This window comes from Nymphaea colorata, chromosome 10 (assembly GCF_008831285.2).
Source record: "Nymphaea colorata isolate Beijing-Zhang1983 chromosome 10, ASM883128v2, whole genome shotgun sequence".
Taxonomy (NCBI): domain Eukaryota; kingdom Viridiplantae; phylum Streptophyta; class Magnoliopsida; order Nymphaeales; family Nymphaeaceae; genus Nymphaea; species Nymphaea colorata.
Genome location: NC_045147.1, coordinates 9,159,986 through 9,180,526, shown reverse-complemented (window position 1 = coordinate 9,180,526; position 20,541 = coordinate 9,159,986). Strand labels below are relative to the sequence as shown.

The window sequence follows — 20,541 nt, the reverse complement described above, 5'->3', positions numbered from 1 at the left end:
AAGCTTTTCTATATGCTCATGAAAGGCTTCTAGCACAAGAAGTACAGATGGTTTGTGGGAAAGAAACAAAATGAGTATATTTGGTCATAGGATCTACCACCACAAAAATAGTATCCTTACCTTCGGAGTTGGGTAAGGCCTTAATGAAATCCATGAATATGTCCTCTCAAGCCTTGTTGGGTATGGCTAACAGGTTTAAATGACCCGAAGGACAGATGCTGTCATATTTATTTTTTGGCAATGAGCACACTCTCACGTGAGTTTTGACCCTCGCTTTCATGCCATTTCAACAAAAAGATTTGTTGAGCCTTTGTAGGGCTTTATGGACACTTTGATTCCTGAATAGTTGAGTGTCATGGAAATGATGAAGAAGATCTAGAATAAGTCGAGATTGGCTAGGTGGCCATGCTCTATTCTTGTAATAGACAACCTCATTCCTTGGTATATATCTAGGACATGTCAAGGGGTCTGCAATGAGGTTGGTCCTAACACATGATTTTTTTTATCTAAGGCTTGACCTTCCTCTATTTTTGCCATAGATCAGAAGAAATCAGGCATAGTGTACATATGCTGGTTCCTTCCTGTTGGGCTTCATGTCACCTTGAGAGGACATTTGCAGCGTTATTCTCTAGGCTCTTCTTGTATTTAATTTCGAAGACATAAATCATAACCTTGGCTAACCACTTCTAATGCATGGTGGTGGTGATCCTTTACCCGATGATGCACTTGAAACTCTGGTGGTCAGTCTGGTCAATGAAATGTCTACCTAGGATGAAAGGGTACTATTCATCAAGTACGGTGATTAAGTGTACAATATCTTGACTCTGAAGGTAAGGGCAGTGTTGGTGAATGCTATGGGGTGGCCCTTTTTACTCAAAACTGCTCTAATGTCTATGTCACTGGCATAGGTCTTGATGACGAACACTTTTGTGAAAGTTCATAAAACTAATATTGGTGCACTCCTCATGGCCTTCTTGAGTTGTTCGAAGTCAGAAGTAGCTTTTTTGGTCCATAAAAATGAGTTTTTTTCAAAAGTTAGATAAGTGAGGCTGCAATGAGTCCTTAATGATGAATAAACCTCTGATAATACCTAGTGATGCCCAAAATCCTCAAGTCGGTAATGTTGAATAAACCTCCGATAATGTCTAGTGAGGCCTAAAAATCCTCTCAAACAACAAATGTTCTTAGGAATTGACTATTGCTCCATGGCTTGGAGATTCTTCAGATCAGCCTTGATGCCATTGAAGGTGACAATGTGGCCTTGGCAGGCCATCTTCTTATGACCAAAAACACAATTTGTTTTTTTTAGCAAATAAGTGGTGATCTTAGAACATTTTCAAAACAATTTTACTATGGTCTAAGTTATCAGAGCAAGTTTTTGGGTAAATTAGGATGTGATAAACAAACACCAAGAATAACCTCTTGAGATATGGCCAAAAAATGTCATTCATGATCATTTAAAATGTAGCAGGTGCATTTGTTAACCCAAATAACATGATTAGAAACTCATAGTGGTCATCATAGGTTTGAAATGTTGTTTTTTCTATATCATGGCAGGCCAGTTAGATCTGCTAATAACCAGACCTTAGATCTAACTTTGTGAAAAATCAAGCTCCATGCAATTCATCTATAACTAGGAAGAGATGTTTATCTTTGACGATTGAATCGTTCAAGGTTTGAAAGTATAAAACCACCAAGATTTGTCCTTCTAAACCAATAGTACTAGAGAAGAAAACAAACCAGAACTTGGATGGATGATGTCACTCTTCAGCGTCTCTTTCACCAATCTCTCAATTTCATTCTTTTAAATGTGGGCATAATTGTACCGTCTAACTTTGACCTGTTTTGTCCTATCCCTAAGAATGATGTGATGATCCTAGAAACATGGAGGTGGTAGACCCTTAGGCTCTTCAAAAATAGGCTAGAATTTATCTAGGAGTAAACATTGGGCTCTTAGTCACAATAAGAGGATTTTTCAATTGAAAAAGCAAAAAATAGGCTTTTTTTTTTTTGCAAAATTTTGAGGGCTTCCTTTGCAGAAACTTGACATGGTGGGTTTTGAACTTTTAAAACGGTGATCTTTTCTTCAATTGGGAAGGTCATGGTCATTTTGTTAACATCCCAAGCCACATGCCTAGAGAGCTAGTGCATTCCAAAAACTATGTCAACTGCTTTGATTGGCAAAACATCAGATATACTTCAAAACTGGCTTTTTGAAGTAGAAGTTGGACATCTAGACACATGAGGTGGCAATGAAGCTTCATCCCATTGCCAACCACGACCTCAAAAGATGGGTATTCCTTCAAAGGATATCCAAGGGTCAGTGCAATATCTTCATTGATGAAATTGTGTGTTGACCTTGTATTGATGAGAACACTCATCTCTTTATTTCCTACCCTACCTTTAACTCTCATGAAATTTTGGGTGTTAGCCTCGGCAAAGTTTGGTGAGAGACTTCTATACCCTCTTCATTTCTAGGTCCTTGAGAAGTTGTCTCCTCTTCATTGGAGGTTGGTTTCTCAAAGGATGTGCCTTCTTCTTTGTCATCTAAGATCACTTCTTCACTATCAATGACAAAAAACACCCTCATGGTTTTACACTTGTGACCTGTAAACCATTTCACATCACAATTGTGTTAGAGGCCCTTTCTCTGTCACTATTCTCTTTGTTGACGAGTGATGTTCTTGATCTTAGGCACATTAGGTTTAGACTGTTCCTTTTTGTAAGGGTTGTTGTAGCCAAACTTAGTAGGAATGGTGGGAAGGGGTTTGGACAAGCCATGTTTGTCATGCCTCTCTTGTTCTGAAGGCTTTGGTATGCCCAAATTTTCTTGTGCTTTTCTTCCATCATGCAGGCTACCTTCATGCATTCAGGTAGGGATTGTGGTCAGATGGTCAAAACCTTAATTTTGATATCCTTATGCAAATCCTTTAATAAAAGATATCACCATGGTCTTAGTAGGGACATCCTCAATCATCATGCCTAAGTCCTTGAATTTGGCAATATAGTCATTAAAACTATCGATTGTTTAAGGTCTTTGAGTTCTACCTCATTGTTAATGAAGGTAGACTCTCCAAAACAGTTAGTTATCTCCTCCACCATTTCAACCCAAGTGAAGGAAGGGTTGTTCTTGTTGTACCACTTATACCAACGCATGGTTTCACCTTTAAATTGTAGGGAGATTGTGAAGACAAAGTATTCGGTAGGTCCTTGTTGGCAATCAAAATATTGTTTTGTTTTAAAAGATCAGTTTGACACATGCTTGTCATCAAACTTATGAAAATCAAGTTTTAATCTAGGCAATTTAAACTAATTTGGTTGGCCTGTGTGGTAAGTGTAATTGTGCCCAATAGAGTGAGAATGGTGGGAGGGCACTTGGGCTGAGTGTGACTGCAGCCGAAGCTGGCCAAGCTTGGCTTGGCCGAGGTTGAGACAAGTTGGGGCTGGACTCAGTTGAGGTTGATGCTTGCTTGGCAGGGCTCAACTGAGGCTAGCGCAGGGTAGGCATATTTAGCAGTGGCCTAAGCTAGTTTGGCTAGGCTCAACCATGGTTGGGCCTTGCTAGGTAGTGCTCATCTAGGGTGGAGAACTACTTGGTAGGACTCAGTCGGCCAAGGACAAAGTGTCTCGCTGGGTTGACCAAAAGGTGAGAAGGCGAAGAGGGTGTGGAATGAACATGACATGTGGATCTAAGTGCAACTGCTAACGAAAAAGTGGAAGGCTATGTACTCACTATTGATTGGGGACTAGTTCATCGGTGGCTGATGGAAGTGGTTTGAAATTTAAGTAAGAGGCCAGACTCATCCTTTCTGGTCTATTCCAACAAAAGCCTTCCTCCTTGAATCGAAGCCACTGGCTCTACTAGCGAGTGAAACAAGTACGGTCTGGTTGAGGACTAGCAACAGTGTAAATGGGTGAAAACCAAAGTTACAATCAATTGAATTGGCTAGTGGGTTTCGATGTGTGACTATAACATCTAGCTTTGGTTTAAGATATGTTGTAGAGTTCAACAATATGAATCTAATGGAATATGGCACACAACAATCAGATCTCTAGATTGTTTATGGGTGTGCAAAGAGTAGAGAGCATTGAAAGAGAGAGCAGCAATGGACAGCATTGTGGCTATGCACGAGTATTGAAGGATGACAAGGTCGCCAATGGAACTGATGTATGGAAGCATGGCAGCTGAGCAGTGGTGGAGCCAGTGGTGATGCTGGTGGTGAAGAGGGAGAGAGTAAGAGGTCGGAGGACAGGAGGTGATGGTGGAGACAACCAATGGTTAGCAAGCAACGGCAAGTGGTGGGGGAGCAGCTGGGGGTGGGCGAGGGGTGGTGGTTGATGGCGGAGGCCATCACGATGCTAGTAGAGGGTCGTGCCACAACAAAGCACAAGCAAAGCAGTGCTGGACGAGGTGTTAGATAGAATGGAGAGACAAAGAGAGAAAAAGATGGGTGGCCTACCCTGTTGGCCGGCTAGAAATGTAGCAACGGCGGTGGTAGTGACTAGTGTTGTGGTGGTGATGGCCCATCAGGGAGAGCTCCCAAATGGCGAGATGCTTGTAGGAAGCAGCAATGTGAGTTCAACCCAATTCGTTAGAGATCGCTGAATCAAGGTGATGCTTGCTAGAAGAGTGGCTCCTCTCAATAGGAGAGCTCTACCCATTGATGGTGGAGGTGTTGCCAAGGACCGACAACAGTGGTGGCATGGCCTAACACCAGCGGGATTGGGCATCGAACATCAGTTTTAGGTGAGTCACATAGTCAAACAAATTCAAAACAAAAAATGAGATGAATTAATGCTAATAAATGTTCATATATGTGTGTGTGTGTGTGTGTATTAAAAGAGAGAGAAAGGGAGCTGCACCTAGCTACATGGTGCTGAGTTGGAGCTGACATGGAGCTAAATAGACATTGACTACTGAGATGGCGGCCTAGCTGGAGTCCTTGGAGGCTGACTAGGTGCCAAGCTGGATCCTACCCAAATCTAAAGAGATTTGAATTTCAAATCTTGTCTTCTGATTAAGCATGTGCCAAGGGGGTGGACAGCTAACCTGGCACATGGTTGGCAAACTTGGAAGGCAAGGGAGGCTGCTGGTTGGCTGGTGTATTGCACCTAGATCGCTGACATGGTAATGAGAAAAGACAAAAGTGGTCACCCAAGCTGACATGGAGGGCGGTCGGCCTCTGGTTGGCTGGGGTGGCATGCATAGGTTGTGATTGGCCTAGGACATGATGGGCAAATGGGTGAGCTGGTGGCACATGGCATATGCTTGATGGCTTGCGCAACCTCCTAAGAAACTGGTTGGGTGAGGAGCTTGGGCTGGATTGCTAACATGTCTAGAAGAAACAAACAAGGCTGAGCTGGTGGCCGGGTGGATGCTGGTTTCCGGGATGGCAACCTGGACCATGCATTGGTCCAATGTGGCCCCAACTTGCCTGCTTGAGCCATGCTAGCAGGTGCTAGGTTGGCCAAGGCAACAATGCAAGCTAGTAACTAGTCCAACATGGCTTGGGTTGGGTCTACACTAGTCTGAGCTGGATGAAGGAGTCGAGGTGGTGCGATGTTGTGGATCTGGGCCGCATGCTTGCTATTTGAGTGGGACAACATGGTAGACTGAGAGAAAGCAATGAGCTGAATTGGGGTGCCTGGTCCATGCGGCACACTATGGGGCATCCTAGCACCATGCAAGGGCTCCAACTGTTCTAATGTGGAGCTAACTAGGTTGGGCTTAGGATGCGGCTAGGCCAGCATCCCAACCCACTAGCTGCTCCAACATGGCTAGGCACTCCCCCTTCTCTCACCCAGTCAACTCATCCAACCTAAGTGGAGAGTGCTTGTAGGTCTGAGCGGCATTTGAGCCAGCTGATTGGTTGATAGTGGCAAGGAGGGGGAGATCGGCCAGCCGAGCAGGCTTGTCTAGGCTAGGTGGCATGCTGGCAGATTTTTGGGCGATCTTTGAACATGCACAGATGGTCCAGGTGGTTATATGGGGCCTGCTTGTGGGCTGCGTAGGCTGGCCTAGTTGAGGTGTCTCCTTCAAGTGGTGATCTCTGACAGTGTGCATGGCCGGAAAAGATGTAACCATGTGCAGATGTAGGCCGACCTCCTGAGTGTGTATGTGATTGGGTAGACCTGGGCAACAGGCCGCGTACCCATCAGGTACCCGGTACCCGGCCCGGTCGGGTCCGAGTTCGGGCCGGGCCTGGGCCTGACGTGCGGCCCGGGTCAGCCTGGCCTAGCCCGACCCGGCCCGTTTATAAATTAAAAAATAAATTCTTAAATTTTTTAAAATTTAATAATATATATTTTATTAGTAAAAATATATTTTATATTACTAAAAAATTATTTTATAATTAAAAAAATATTTTTTATTACCAAACGGGCTGCGGGCCGGGACCCAGTCTATCGGGCCGCGGGCCGGGACCCAGTCTATCAGGTCGGGCCGGGACCCGATCTATCGGGTCGGGCCGGGTTTCGGGCCCGATGCGCCAACCCGGGCCGGGTTTTATCGGGCCGGCCCGTTGCCCAGGTCTATGATTGGGCATGAGTCCGCATTAGTACTCTTGTCAATGTCTAGAATGTACGTGACCCATTATAGTGCCTCTCTTCATAATGTTGGAAATACTACCTATATCATACAAATATACATCACATTGACAAATATATTTGTCACTTGGAATCATTTCATGCACGATGTTTACCATAGAGAGATTTCTGATATTATCACTTGTTAGAATGGTGTGTCTTCACAAGTAGCATCACTAGAAACTTAATTGTCCTTATTCCTGCAATTTTTGCTAGATTTGGTCACGTTAGAGACTTGAATTTACTTCTCAAATACAAGTGTCATATCTTAAAACAATCTACGTGGATGAGCTATTGTAGATGAAAAGGTGGGAGAAATGCAAGTCATCATTCTATGATTTCTATCATGAAAACTTGTTAGACTGAGCATCACTGTGAGCTTAAATAGTAAACTGTGTTTTAATGAAATAAAGGTCAATGGCTCACTATACTACACAAAAAACTTACTGTACCCAAGGAGTTTATCATTGAACTCAAGTTTTTAGAAAACATTTTTGCAGATCTTTAAACTCAAGTTTGATTAGGAACGAACAGTGCTCCAATACATGAAGCACTATCAACTAAGTTTTATGTGAAGCTTGTACGGAAACCCTAAAATGAATAAGAAACAATGAAGTTGGCCAGCTTTTTCCTTTACACCGTCTACTTCAGTAGCAATAGGTGACAACTTTGGTGTATGAAAGTGCAATTGCAAGTGAAAACATTGAGAAACTACAAGCAAAAACAACTTTGTTTGATTACTGCTCTCAGAACTTGTTAGACTGGTGTGACTTCATACATTACATTGAGAGGAGCTTAATGGCCAACCTAACATGCATCAACCATGCTACCACCATAAACATTGGTGTTTTTTTCTTTTCTCTATAAATCCATCAGTTACTTTTATCCCTAGGCTCAGAGCTATCGTTGTATCATGGTCAAAGAGATTATATGCAAGCATATCATGCAAATGAGTTGCAAATCTATACGTCTTTGTACAGTTGTCAATAATGCACATAAGCAACGTGGGGAAGGTGTTGATGCTTTTGATGATGAAAACTAAAGCATCTACTTTCATCTTCCCTAGCATCGACATCTTTTCACGAAGTCTTGAGGTTGAACCAACTATAGAAATTTGTATACATCTACATTTGAATAGCATTGATATATCATCGAGCAGGAAAAGGCATTGTTCAAGGTATGCATCACAAGTTAACATAGCACCATGATTACAAATTAAAAAACAAAATAAATCACCCATGGAAACAAATTACAAATACAATAAAAAAAAGTTAATATTGTCCTTATAGACTCTATATACTTGCCCATAGTTACTCATTGAAGAATGCGACCATGCTATGCATATTTCAGCCAATTCCAGGGTCCGTATTCATGAAGTTGTATAGGGTGATGGTATGGTTGAAGAAATCTACAACGTACACACCCCAGTGGGATTCGCTTTCCCACAATGTTAGCAATGCACCATACTGGTGCGAGAGTTGGTTCCTAACCAAAATATGAACAAACAACATAAATATGCATAAAAAAAATACTAAAGAAAGTTGATAGAGGTCATCTAGAGGTTTTTTGTTTGCAAAAGAGATAAGATTCTTTCACAAATCAAAATTGGACCCATAGCAGTCCACATTGCTCTTGTTGTGCATAGGGGCTGCAAATATAGCGGTTGACATAAACTTTATTATTTTAGAACAAGTATTCACTTCATGGATGGTAAAGCTTCCCAGCCATTGCCTTGTGCTCAGCTCTTTTCTTAGTTGGTTTTCATGAAAGTGCATATTGCAATTGTAGTAGTTGTTCACTAACAAGGTCTTCTCATCTTCTTTTCCAACCACCACTAGTCTCTCTAAAGAAGAAAGTGGTTGTCAGCCAGTCTTTTTACCGTTCTTCATGTATAAAAATTGTATGCTCATGGGAGGAATGCCGGTAATGGATGAAAATGAGTGGGAAGAATAGATGAAAATGAATGTCCAACCATGCACTTATTTATTTGAAGAGACGTGGGTATGTATTATTGACCAACAAATCATGACATCCATCTATGATAAATTTTTGATAAATAAATGTCTGATGAAATGTGGAACACTTTAGTTCGTGTAACATGAGTAAATATGACTCATAGTAAACATAGGCAAATTTGGAGGATAATTTAATATAAATAGAGGAAAGTTAAGCAACTTCCACTAATGAATTTGACTACATGCATGTGATGTTAAGCTGCATTTGCAATTCATATTAAATATTTTGTTGGTGAAAAAAGGAACAAATGTAATATAGATTTGGAACCTTTAATATATGTATTTGAATGGAGGTGGGAATGAGCCATTTGCCAATTTCCAAACAATTGATGCAAAATGTTATGAAGAAAGCAAATGTAAGTAAATTAATATCTCTACTATAATTCATGACTACAACAAGTTTGTGATAAATAAATGTCTGGAGAAATGTTGAATGCTTGCTCGGTTAGAGGTCGGTTGCTTTGTACATGCAGCTTTCACTGATGAGTTCACCAATGACCTTGTGATGTCTCACTATGATAGTAATTTATATTAATGGAAAATGTTGGTAAAAATGGAAAACAAATGATGTGTAGTCCTTCATCCTCTTCTTGCAAGAAAATAAGAAGATATTTATGAAAGAACAATATTTGCTAAAAAAAAGAACAAAAAGAGGTCGTAAGCAGTCTTATAACATAATTTAAGTTTCATCTCATTCCTGTAGCATAATCTAAGTTACAAGTGGTGGCTCACAGCCTGCCTCTGCATAATATCTTCTTTTAGTATCATCCATGTTCATAGTGATTGTATGCAACCATTATTATAATTTGATGCAATTTAAGCTACATAAATGATGGTCTTACATAATCACTGGCAACATACTGTAATGAGACATGTCTCACCCATACATGTCTTAAGGAAGATTCATCTCTGCATGTTGCTCTTTACATTTTTTAGTCCATTATTGCATTACGTATGCTATCAATCTAACACATCCATTGCATAATGAAAAGAACTCTATTAAAGTTAAACTTTCTATAAGAGCATTGAAGTGTGGTGCTTTCTAAGATGTATGTGACAATGCAAGCATCTAAGTGATCTTTGTGCATGTTGTTACAAGGAATTGTTTCCATATCACAATTGATGCTGCAAAGGATTCAATTTTCTCTCATCCATACATTGTCAATGTATACATGTTTGCATCTTACATTAATAACTTGATCTCTTTTATCATGGGAACCATTGAAAATGCTTTGTAATCTTGTTTTAGTCAATTTCTCTAAGATTTTGCCCAAAAAAAGATTTATATTGCTTAGGAAACTGAAATATTGTTAAATATGAATAGAGATCCTTCCTAAGGATTGCATACATATTCTCTTCCCTTTGGGTTTTAATCATGTCTACACAAAAACATTGTCAACCATATGTAAGCACACACTTCTCTTTGTCATTGAATAACTTCTACAACCATCAATTATTTTATAATTGTTACATGTTAATCATTTCCATTCATGAAGATAAGAACGACTCTTACTATAACTCTAGAATGCACTTACAGAGTCACTCATTGAACCCAAATTTTTTGTTACAAATGTGACTTATATTCTTCTCTATATTTTGGAATGTGTGCCACAATGCAAAGGTGATGATCTGTGCTTGGACAAGTGTGCTATTGCACCTGAAGTGACGTTGTCTTTGTTCGTTAACACCATATGTGAGTGGACCTCATTCATTATCTCACTAAACTATCTATTGTCTAGTCATATAGGAAAACACCACTAAATATGTAGTTGTGTGCATGATGATTGACCACAAACTTTGCAATGGGTCATTCATGGGTGTCAATCTTTATTGTGGTGTCCAAGGCAATAACATCACTGAAGCCCTCATAGTCTAGTCATAAACGAGCACTCGCCCAAAACATGTATGTTACATATTTATTCTCTTCCAATTGAAGTGCAGTATAAAAGCTGGGGTCAATGCTCAACTTCACCTAGAGATAGGTTACAATACCATGTACTTCACCATTCTTCATAGCACTCTCTCTCCTTTGTTGAAGGTGGTTCTTTGTGTCAGAAGGTGTGAAATGTATATTATTGCATCCATAACCCACCTTGCTATTGTAGTTGTAAGTTTTCCTTGGAATAATACCAGAATCAAAGACTAGCTCTCTATTTTTGCATGAGCAATATTACCTTTCTATTTGACCTCAATATGGGGGCAATCGAAGGAGGAGTCAGGGGTGATTGCTAGGTCCAACATAAAATCTGATGTTTTGAAGCCTCATAACCACCATCTTGCATAGCATTGACATCACAACACTCCCCTATAAATTTGTTTGGCCTTACTATGCTTCAAGAACCCTTCTTTTGAACATACATAGACCTTTCAATAATATCTTTCAATTATTTTCTTTCTCTTCTAGCATTAAACACATGGTTAATGGAAGACATCCTCATTGTCACTGAATTATGTTCCTATATATGCCAGTAAAAGAAGTTATTACCTAGACATTGGCAATCATGTATTTAACTATGTTTAAGGCACGTCAGTGAAAATGTCTACACCAACACGTGCAACGACTTGTGACATAAAAATGTTGGTGATAGTTTTCACTGATGACCTTTACATGTGTCGGTAAAAGTTTTGCTGACATTGCTTCATATTTTACCAACGTTTTTGGCCATCGGTGAATCCTCATTTTTTGTAATGTAACCATTGGAACATTCTTCTCAGATTTGTGCTCATTAGAAGTATGCTCGCACGCACTATAGTCACTACTACCATGTTAGTGTATGCCATTTTGAAGATCTTCACATGCATTAAACTTACCAATGTGTTGTTCATGCATATGCACATTGCTAAGAACACTTTCCTCTACTCTGTACACATCAACAATATCATCCCATTCGTAAAAACACTCACCACTACCTTATTCATGCATACATGCAAATAATGAAACACTATAATCTTCTACGTATACATGTTGACATATGACTTCTCTGCTGCAAATTGCTTTAATAACATTTGCATCACTAGCATGTTTTTCGTTTATCATATCATTTGTGCTATCATCATCATCCTCAACATTAACAACTACGTTTACAACCCACAAATTAGCTAGCATATATGTCCTCACAACAGTAACAAAGTCTATATAGGGTATAACTACTTTACCAAAAACTCTAGCATTTTAGTTTGCATATGTAACAACGGCAATGACATTTAATATCAAATACCCTATATGCCTTTCAAAGGTGTAAGTACCTGTAATAACCAGGGGCGGAGCCAGGGCGGCCCGCATAGGCCCTAGGCCCACCTCAATTAAAAAAAAACATTTACATGTAAATTTTAGAAAATTTTACTTGTCCAATATGAAAATTTTGAAAATGATATTTCAGCCCGTGTCAAAATTTCTAAACTTTAATTTGCCCCCCTCATGAAAAATTTCTGGCTCCACCCCTGGCAATAACTCTAACTAACATCATTTATGTTAAAATGGTAGTAGACACTAGTCAAACTACATGTAGTAATGCTTTACTAATAGCATTCACATTAAAACAGATGCTGGCTTAACAAATGGTATTTACATCAAAATGGTAAGATGTTAATGAGATGTTAATGAAACTACATGCAACAACACTTTACTGATAGTGTTTACCTTAGAATGGTAAGAAATTAACAAACCATATACAATAGCCTTTATTGATAGTGTTTACCCTAAAATGGTAACAAATGTTGATGTAACTGCATGTAGTAGCACTATGTTGATAGTTTTTTCATTAAAGTACTAACAAAGGTTGCATAACTGCATATAATATTGCTCTACTAATGGTGAATGTTAAAATGGTAAAAGAGACTTGTGTTTTTGTTAGCAAAAACACAATATTAAAAACATTTATGTGAAAATGTTGATAATACATGGACTTGCAATTAATAAGTCAGATAAAGGTAAGTAGTGTTGATAAAATTATAATGGACATGTTTTTCATAACATTTTACACGTATATCATGATGAAAAAAACACATAGAATAATGATCATGTTTTTATACATGTTGCTCGAGTTTAATATAACATTGAGGATAACAAACATGGGGCAATGTCTGTTGTAACAACATGTTGTCTCTTTTCTTGGACATGATATTGACCAATCATTGCCATGGTCAACTTATGCTTTGGTAGAATATCCTTCACATGCCTTTCCTAAAATCTGTAACAATCGACATAAGTACCATAAGCACTCTCCCTTATTTGTTGACGAACTAATTTCTACTCAATATCATTTACATGCATTGCATTTTGTTTATAGGAAGTGTTGTTGGCTAGCAACTCATTGGATGCTTGTATCAAATAGAAGTAGCGTTTAACCCCTTTTCATCAAGTGGGAAAACTGAAGTTGTTTTAGAAACAAGGATTCGTTGAAATAGTAGTGGCATGTGCAAAGAGCAATCAAGGGCACATTTGGAATCCACTTTTATTTCATAAGTAGGAGAAGGGCATTTTTGGACTGCTGTTTTTGTATTTACTTGTCATCGTGCCAACTTGTAAGGCATTTATGGAATGTCAACTTTTCAATTATTTTACACTAGCCATTTGTTCACGCAATTTTTAAGGGTACTTCAGAAATGCTACTTCGTTATTTTTTGATGCCTAAATCTTCATATTCTACTCTATCCAAAGGACTGCATCTCACCACTCTCCCATTAAAATCACTATCCATGCCCCAAATACAACATCAAAACTAAAGACAACCCTACATTAAAATCTTGAAGCAGCCCTCATTGTAGACCGATGAAAATGCATCAACTTCCTCCTCAAGTCAAAGACACATCCCTTGCTTGCACACATGCAACCAAACCAAGGAATAAGGCCTAGAGTAGTAGATTTGTGAGTCGGAGGGGCATAGGGTGTTGTGTACTGTCCTGGAACAAGAAGGCACTAGAGTTTGAGAAGGCATTTGAGATTGTATCACACAGACAGCTTGGAAATGTTCTTTGAGGAGGGACTTGAGCTCTTGAACTAGTGTTTTTGGAAGCGAACTTGAATGGAAGTATGGGCGGTGGCTGGTGTCGGCAATTGCCCACACAGGCCCACAAAAAGTATTTATTTTCATGTTAAAACTTCCCGACACTTTTTCCTCATTTACATACATGTGCCCTTATATGTGCCCTTTTAAAAAATTAGAATTAAGAAACTAGTGCCCCATAGCCAAAGTTTTCTGATTCTACCCCTAAATGGAAGCCAAAAAATCAGCCGCAAAACAAAACACCCAGTAGAGGAGACTTCATAGAAGCGAAGCCTTCCAATTGGAGATGGAACACCTTTGTAGGATGAATCAATGGAACACCTTTGTAGGATGAATCAAGACTGCTAGAGAGGAAGGTTGGTCATGGTTTGACTGACAACAATTCAACGAAGAAGGCGAGAAAAACAAAGGGTCAGAAGGAAGATGTAGCACGAGGCTCTCGGAGGCAGATAAAATCCCAAATCGATAGCCATTGGCATGGCACAATGAAGTCCAATGGGCAAGGCACCACCCTAATATCTAGAAAAGGGAAAATGAAAAAGGAAAACAAAAAAGTGAAGAAGAAGAAGAGGAGATAGGGAGAGAAAGTGAGAGAGAGTTGAAGTGAGGGAGATGACCCAGGCAAGGTTTATTTTATTGGGTTCCAACGGGCAAAAGAGAAGGTTTGGAGTTCGGTTTTCAGGAGAATAAGAGAGAGATCGAATGGTGCGAAAGTTTTTTCGAGCTATTGTCGGCACGAAGGAAAGGGGGATGGAAAGTTGTTTGGAGTGAAAAATTCAAGTTTTTGGTGCTAAGAAGTAATCGCCAGAGCTCTTCTCTCTCTAGAGCTAAGAAGTAAGAAGTGGTTGGTTCCTACAAACGTGCCAGTGCTCTTGCTTTCACGTAGCAGCTAAACATGGGGTCAGCTCTAGCGCTAAATTTATTAGAGCTACAGGCTTAAGTGACAACCATTCTTCAGAGCACCAAAGGATCCACCAAAAAATTTGCACTACACCATCGGTCGGATTCAAGCTACATTTGACCAAAGAAAGTGGAGCATGATGGCTGCAGAGAAAGAACAACAGAGATGTTGAGCCAGTAGAGCTTCTCTCATGTTTCAGACGAAGTATCAAACATGGAGAATATCCAATAAAATGGCTGCTCGCAGATAGGCTCCCTCCTTTTTATTGTAGAAAAATTAAGATGTGTATAGGTAGAAAAAAGATATACAAAATACTGAGCATCAGCCATAAAAGGAGATCAAAAACTCAGGTACGCATAAACCAGCTGCTCCAAACCCAAAACCAAAGGCCAAACTACCACAAGAGTAGATGTTCCTAATTAAAAAGCAAAAGACATTAAACACAAACTGTAGCTGTAAAGCTAAGATAACATTAGCCACCATCATCTCTCCCATCTCTTTTCCCATATTGACATATTTGCTCACCAGCCTCTATAGTAGGCAGTCAGCAAAGTACCCGTGCATGTTGGATGAGTGCCCCAATGTATTGCCATTTCTGATTAATCAGTCTTCTGCCTTTCAGCACAACTCTGAGTCTATGCTTCTAGCTTTCATTGCTTGCTATGATCTCAAAATTTCCATCAACTGCCTCCATAGGTTGTAGCCAGCCATTCAGCATGTGCAATTCAGCATATCTTCCATAGAGTTAGCTTCAAGGGCCTCACTATACTCAATCTCCACATGCCCACCATGGCTTTAACGCCCTTTTTGCATGTAACAATTTGAAGCACATTGGCTCCATGCTTAAGCTTGAGAGACTACTCACACAGGAGTCCAGTCAGCAACCAAGTCAACATGGCATTTCGTTCCTCATCCTCTAGCTGCATACTTTGACATGCCTCCTTAGCTGAGTACCAAACAATAGAGAAAATCTGTTCAGTCGTAAGTGTGGTCACTTTCTCATGTGCCACTTCATTTGCAACTTCCACACCATGACTGAGAATAGAAACATCCAACATTTTCTAAGTCATTTAGGGCGTGTTTGATTGCAAGGAAGAATTTAACATGGTAAATTTACCATGGTAAATTTTTCTAGAAAAAAAATACAGGATGAAATTTAACCCTTTTCCTATTTGAGGCCCTGTTTGATTGCAGGAAAGTTTTTTGCACGGTAAATTTAACTCTGTTTGATGCACATGGTAAAAATTAATAGAGATTTTTTTCCTGACCGTTAAAAATTGTTGTGTTATTGGTTCTCCTCCAATTTCATGTGAATATAAATTGAAACAATTTTTTTCCTAACCGTTAAAAATTGTTGTGTTATTGGTTTTCCTCCAATTTCATGTGAATATAAATTGAAACGGCCTCTAACTAATGAAAGATGTGTATCAATGACCTCGAGCATAAGTCAATGGCTACAGTCGAAACCCAAAACAGAGAATGCTACCAGCTGTTTCTCACAATCTACAATTTCTAGAAAATTTGTAGGTCCTTCACTGCACTTTTCAAGTTTAGTGAATCATCAGAAACATGCAAATTTGTCCATTGTCATTTGGCAATGCTCGACATTGAAAAATCTTTGTAATTCTTAATCACCATCCAGAACTTGGAACCAGGAAACAGCTCTTCCGTTTTCGAGCCATTTCCTTTTGCCTACCAATAAAGAAGCCAAAGCAGAAGGAATTTAACTGAACATCGCCATTTTGGTCTAGCTGGTTATTTCTACTCCTTTACGCATAGCAAATTAACAGCATTGCTGCTACGACTTTCAACACTAAGACTTGACCTGCATCTCCAACTCAAAGAGGCGCTCATATAGGAGAGGATGGATCAACAACCCAGACAGATCATCTTAACATGTCTGAACAAAGATCTGTGCAAAAAAAGGCAATCTTTTCCATGACTGGCTCATTACCCCTCTTCCTCCATTACCAAGTACCACCATTTCTCTTTTTAACATTGGCAGAAGGACCAAAATGGCGATGTTCCTCCGACGATGACTCCTCCTGCATCTCTCCAAAAGGCAAAGGCATGCTCTCCAACTTGATAAAGTTCCTCCTCGTTCCTCTCTTCCTCAAGCCCTTCCAGACTTTCACTCAGATCCTCACCTCTTCCTCCTCTCCAAAGAAGCCCTCTTCCTCCACAAGCGCTGCTAGCAGCCTATTCGAGATCTCCCACCACTCTCCGATGGAGGTGCTCAAGAACTTTGAGGACTAGCACATTGAAGACAACAAATGAATGAGAGAGAGAGAAGGGGGGACGTAGTGGAACGATTAGGGCTGAAAGCCTGGAGCACCTTTCTTCCGCAGGTCAGGGCGTTGCAGTTGAAGAAGAAGGGGAGACGCAGTGGAACGATTAGGGCTGGAAGCCTGGAGCACCTTTCTTCCGCAGGCCAGGGTGTTGAAGTTGAAGAAGAAGGGGAGACGCAGTGGAAGAGCCTGCAAGAGGGGAAGAAGCGTTGAAAGGAACGAGAGAGCAGAGCGTAACGGATTTCAAAAAAATCTCTCCAAAAAAGTCTGACCTTAGGTCGAACTTTTTTGCAAGTTAAAATCTCCACGATCGTACCATTTTTGCAGGGTAAATTTATTGACGTTTGATGCACTCACCACCTAACGTGGTAAATTCTTCCTTACTGTACCATTTTCAAAACACAGCCTTAGCCTTGAAGGATACCTTGCTCCAAAGCTAGATGCCTTTATCTAATAAAATGGACAACTTACGTTTAAACGAAGGAGAGATTGTCAAAAGAGAAAGACAGAGACAGTTGGGATAGTAAATTAGGAAACAAAACAGCAGTTCTTGGTATGAAAAAAAAATACTATTTTTATTTTTTTAAATAATAGACAGACACATTCTGCCGCACCATTAGTTACTTACGCTTTGTTTGGATGAATGGAAAGAGAAGGAAAGGAAAAGATGAAAAGGAAAGAAAGAAAAAGGGAGGGAATGAGAATGTGAAAGGAAAAAAATGAAAAGGATAAGAAAAGAAAAAGGTGATAAAAATACTTGTTCCAATAAAAAGTAAAAGAGATGATAAAATTTATATACTTTATAATAATATTTTTCAGGTGAAAGAAATATATATGATAAAAAAGAGACATTTTCTTTCCTTTCAAATCCCTCTAATTTTAAAGGGATGAGATTTACAATACAAACTCATGTGTCTATTCTTTTCTTTCTTTTGTATTCAAACAAATTTTTTAATTTTTTTTCTTGTCCCTCTTTTTTAATTAATCAACCGATTGATTGTTTAAATTTGCCAAAGTAACTGGTTATGTATAACCTTTCAAACTTTCCGTGGCCCTTCGTACTCTCGATCGTACATCGGGAACTGAACAGCCCCTTTTCCCCATCCGTCCGCCGTTTTGCCTTAATCGCGCTGGTCATTGTCGGGTCCACCCGCCCCTGCAACCGTCTCTTCGTTGGTCTGGAACTCTTTTTCCTCGTTGCAAACCATCACCAATTCAAACGTTTATCAATGCAAACGTTTGAGATTCCAAGTACTTTTCGTCGTCGTGATTCTCTGATTCCTCTCTTTCATGTATCTTGTATATCTAGGGTCCTTCTTTAGGGTACTTCTTGTTCCTTTGTTATGAATTCCCATTTTCGGCTCTCTCTCTCTCAACCTCTCTCGCTCGCGCTGGACTAAGCTTTGGACTCACTGTAACTGTTATGCCTTTTCTATATAGGGTCTATTAGACCGGGGGAAAAGGGAAAATCAGAGTTTCCGTGTCTCCTTCTCTCCTGTCCGTAGGTTTTTTTATTCACTACAAAGCAGCCGGTGATTTTACGTCGGACTGTAACTCTGTAAGTCTCTCTCTCTTTCTCTTGGACGGATGGATGTCGTGATTCTTAATTGCTTCTTTTCAATGCATAGCTGCATTCTGGGAAAGCCCTCTTGGGCCCGTTCAGCCTGGATTTTGGTTTTGGCTGGCGGTGGGGTGGGCGGGTTTGATGGTCTGATTTTCAAACTACAGTAGAAATTCGAGGATAGGTTTCTGATTCAGTCGGTCAAAATAAATGAGTCTGTAACCTAGGTGCCAGAATTTGAAGAAATTGTATATGCCAAAAAACGAAACCACCCAGCCAAAATTCTAAAGTTTCGTTATGGAACCTTGATGCGTCTTGTCGTCAGACCGGTGCATGGCTTATGTGTTATTTCTCTGGTGTGATTAAGTCTGGAAGTTCACCCCGATTCCATGGCACTGTCACGTATTTGGTAGGAATGGTGTATTGAAAACTCATGAATTTGAACATAGCAGATAATATCGTCTGTTGGTGTTCGTATGTACTCTAGAACATTGGCCAAGGAATCACGGCGAAGAGAATTCTTGGAAGCTCATATACGGGATCTCAACCTGATCATGAGGTGGCAAAAGCACGAAAACCCAAACAAGAAATTGCTGAAACCGATCCCTGTTTTTGTTGTTTTAGTACAATTAATCATTAGATCTTTTGGTTTAATTGGCTGTGTTTAATTTTGTATTTTCCCCTTTTCAGAATTATTCCTCATTCAATCGAAGTTTAAAAAATATGTAGTGCTTCTTAAGTAGTCTGAACTCCGACGACTCGACACTTACCAATCTATTTTAGCAGATGATAAGGGACAGTGTGATCGTTGCTTGCTGCTTAGTTCATAACTTCATACAACTCTTGAAATTATTTACAAATTAGTGGAAATTACAAAAGGGAGGAAGTGTTTTCTCCCTTGCTCATGACAGACTTAGTAGTTTGCCGCATATCAAATATTTGCTTTAGGGTCATATTCAGCTGTTTCCAAGGGCTTATGAATATGTAGTTTATCAGATTTTGTATTTGCAATAATATAAGTCCTTCCAATTATTGGCTTTAGCAGGAAGTTGTTTTAGAGCATCCAAACTTTTCTTCTTTTGTTTATGTCGCTTGTGTCAAATGATTGAGTTTTCTAGATGATTACCTACTTAACTTTGTTCTTATTACTCTTTTTGTTTTCCTTTTTGGGTAGGATGTCATGAAGCTGGTTTCAAAGAAAGGTATTTCATCTAGTATCGATGCTTTTGCTTTCTCCAATTTCATTTTCATTATGGTGGATCATTAACTTATGGCTTTTCTCAATTTATTAAAAATATTCATGGCTTGTAGAATTACTTCTTTGATTTTGTATAGCCTTGCTAAAGCAAACCAAAGAGCTTGAAGCAAAGGAGTCACAGAGATGGACATTTAGCCCAACATTCTTGTCTTCACTGGAAGTATTATTGAAAGATGTAAAAGCAACACTGTATCCTAAGCCAAATGACTATCAAGATCGAAGTGCATTGATTGTGTTCTTTGACAAGTTGGCAAAGGAGAAGTTTAATGGTAAGCTTATATCTGCTTTCAAATGTTGATATTTTACTTAATTCCGATTTAAGTACTTCTTGGAATTTCTTTTCATCCTCTTATTTAGGTGTTTTAGAACATGATCAGAGCAACATTCCTAGAAAGGGGAATTGTATTATGAGGCAAGACAACGAGCTGGGAAGTTTGGGATGCATGTGGGAAGCGTACACGTTGTGTGTGTGTGTGTGTGTGTGTGTGCATTTTTTTTTTAATTTCAAATGTCAAAAGATTGTATAAAGCATTTTTTTGTGGAATGAAGTAAAGTGGGAAGCAGTTCTAAGTATAGAATGGATGTGTGTTTTTTTTTATTTCAAATGTCAAAAGATTGTATAAAGCATTTTTTTTGTGGAATAAAGTAAAATGGGAGCAGTTCTAGTATAGAATGGAGTGATGAGAAGCATTGGAAAATCAACCGAACAAAGCAACTATAACCAAGTGACCAAAAGGAGGATAATCCTAATTAAGGCCCATTCCAGGAAATGTGTAAATAAGGTTTCTCTTGCCAAAAACTAGCAACAAATTTCAGCTTTTTTGATGGTGGCTAGTGTGCACTTCCTACAAAATGAAGAAAGTTGAAATGGATAAAATAAAAAAAAAACCAGTTTCTAGAGGATAGGTTAATGGCCAAAATTGGAAG

General features: G+C 39.4%; 1 protein-coding gene across 5 annotated transcripts in view; it reads left to right on the top strand.

Moving 5' to 3' along the window:
- Nucleotides 1–17,843: 17,843 nt before the first annotated feature.
- Nucleotides 17,844–20,541, top strand: part of LOC116262427 (uncharacterized) — a 37,438-nt gene continuing 34,740 nt past the window's right edge. For 3 of the 5 annotated variants that reach the window (XM_031641785.2, XM_031641784.2, XM_031641781.2), the window contains exons 1-4: nt 17,844–18,046; nt 18,236–18,353; nt 19,531–19,558; nt 19,692–19,883. In XM_031641785.2, the coding sequence (XP_031497645.1) occupies nt 19,537–19,558; nt 19,692–19,883 (214 nt within the window). In that variant the 5' untranslated portion in view covers nt 17,844–18,046; nt 18,236–18,353; nt 19,531–19,536. Of the gene's footprint in view, nt 18,119–18,235; nt 18,354–19,530; nt 19,559–19,691; nt 19,884–20,541 lie in introns of those variants that run through there. The other 2 variants (XM_031641782.2, XM_031641786.2) reach the window with 2 other exon arrangements.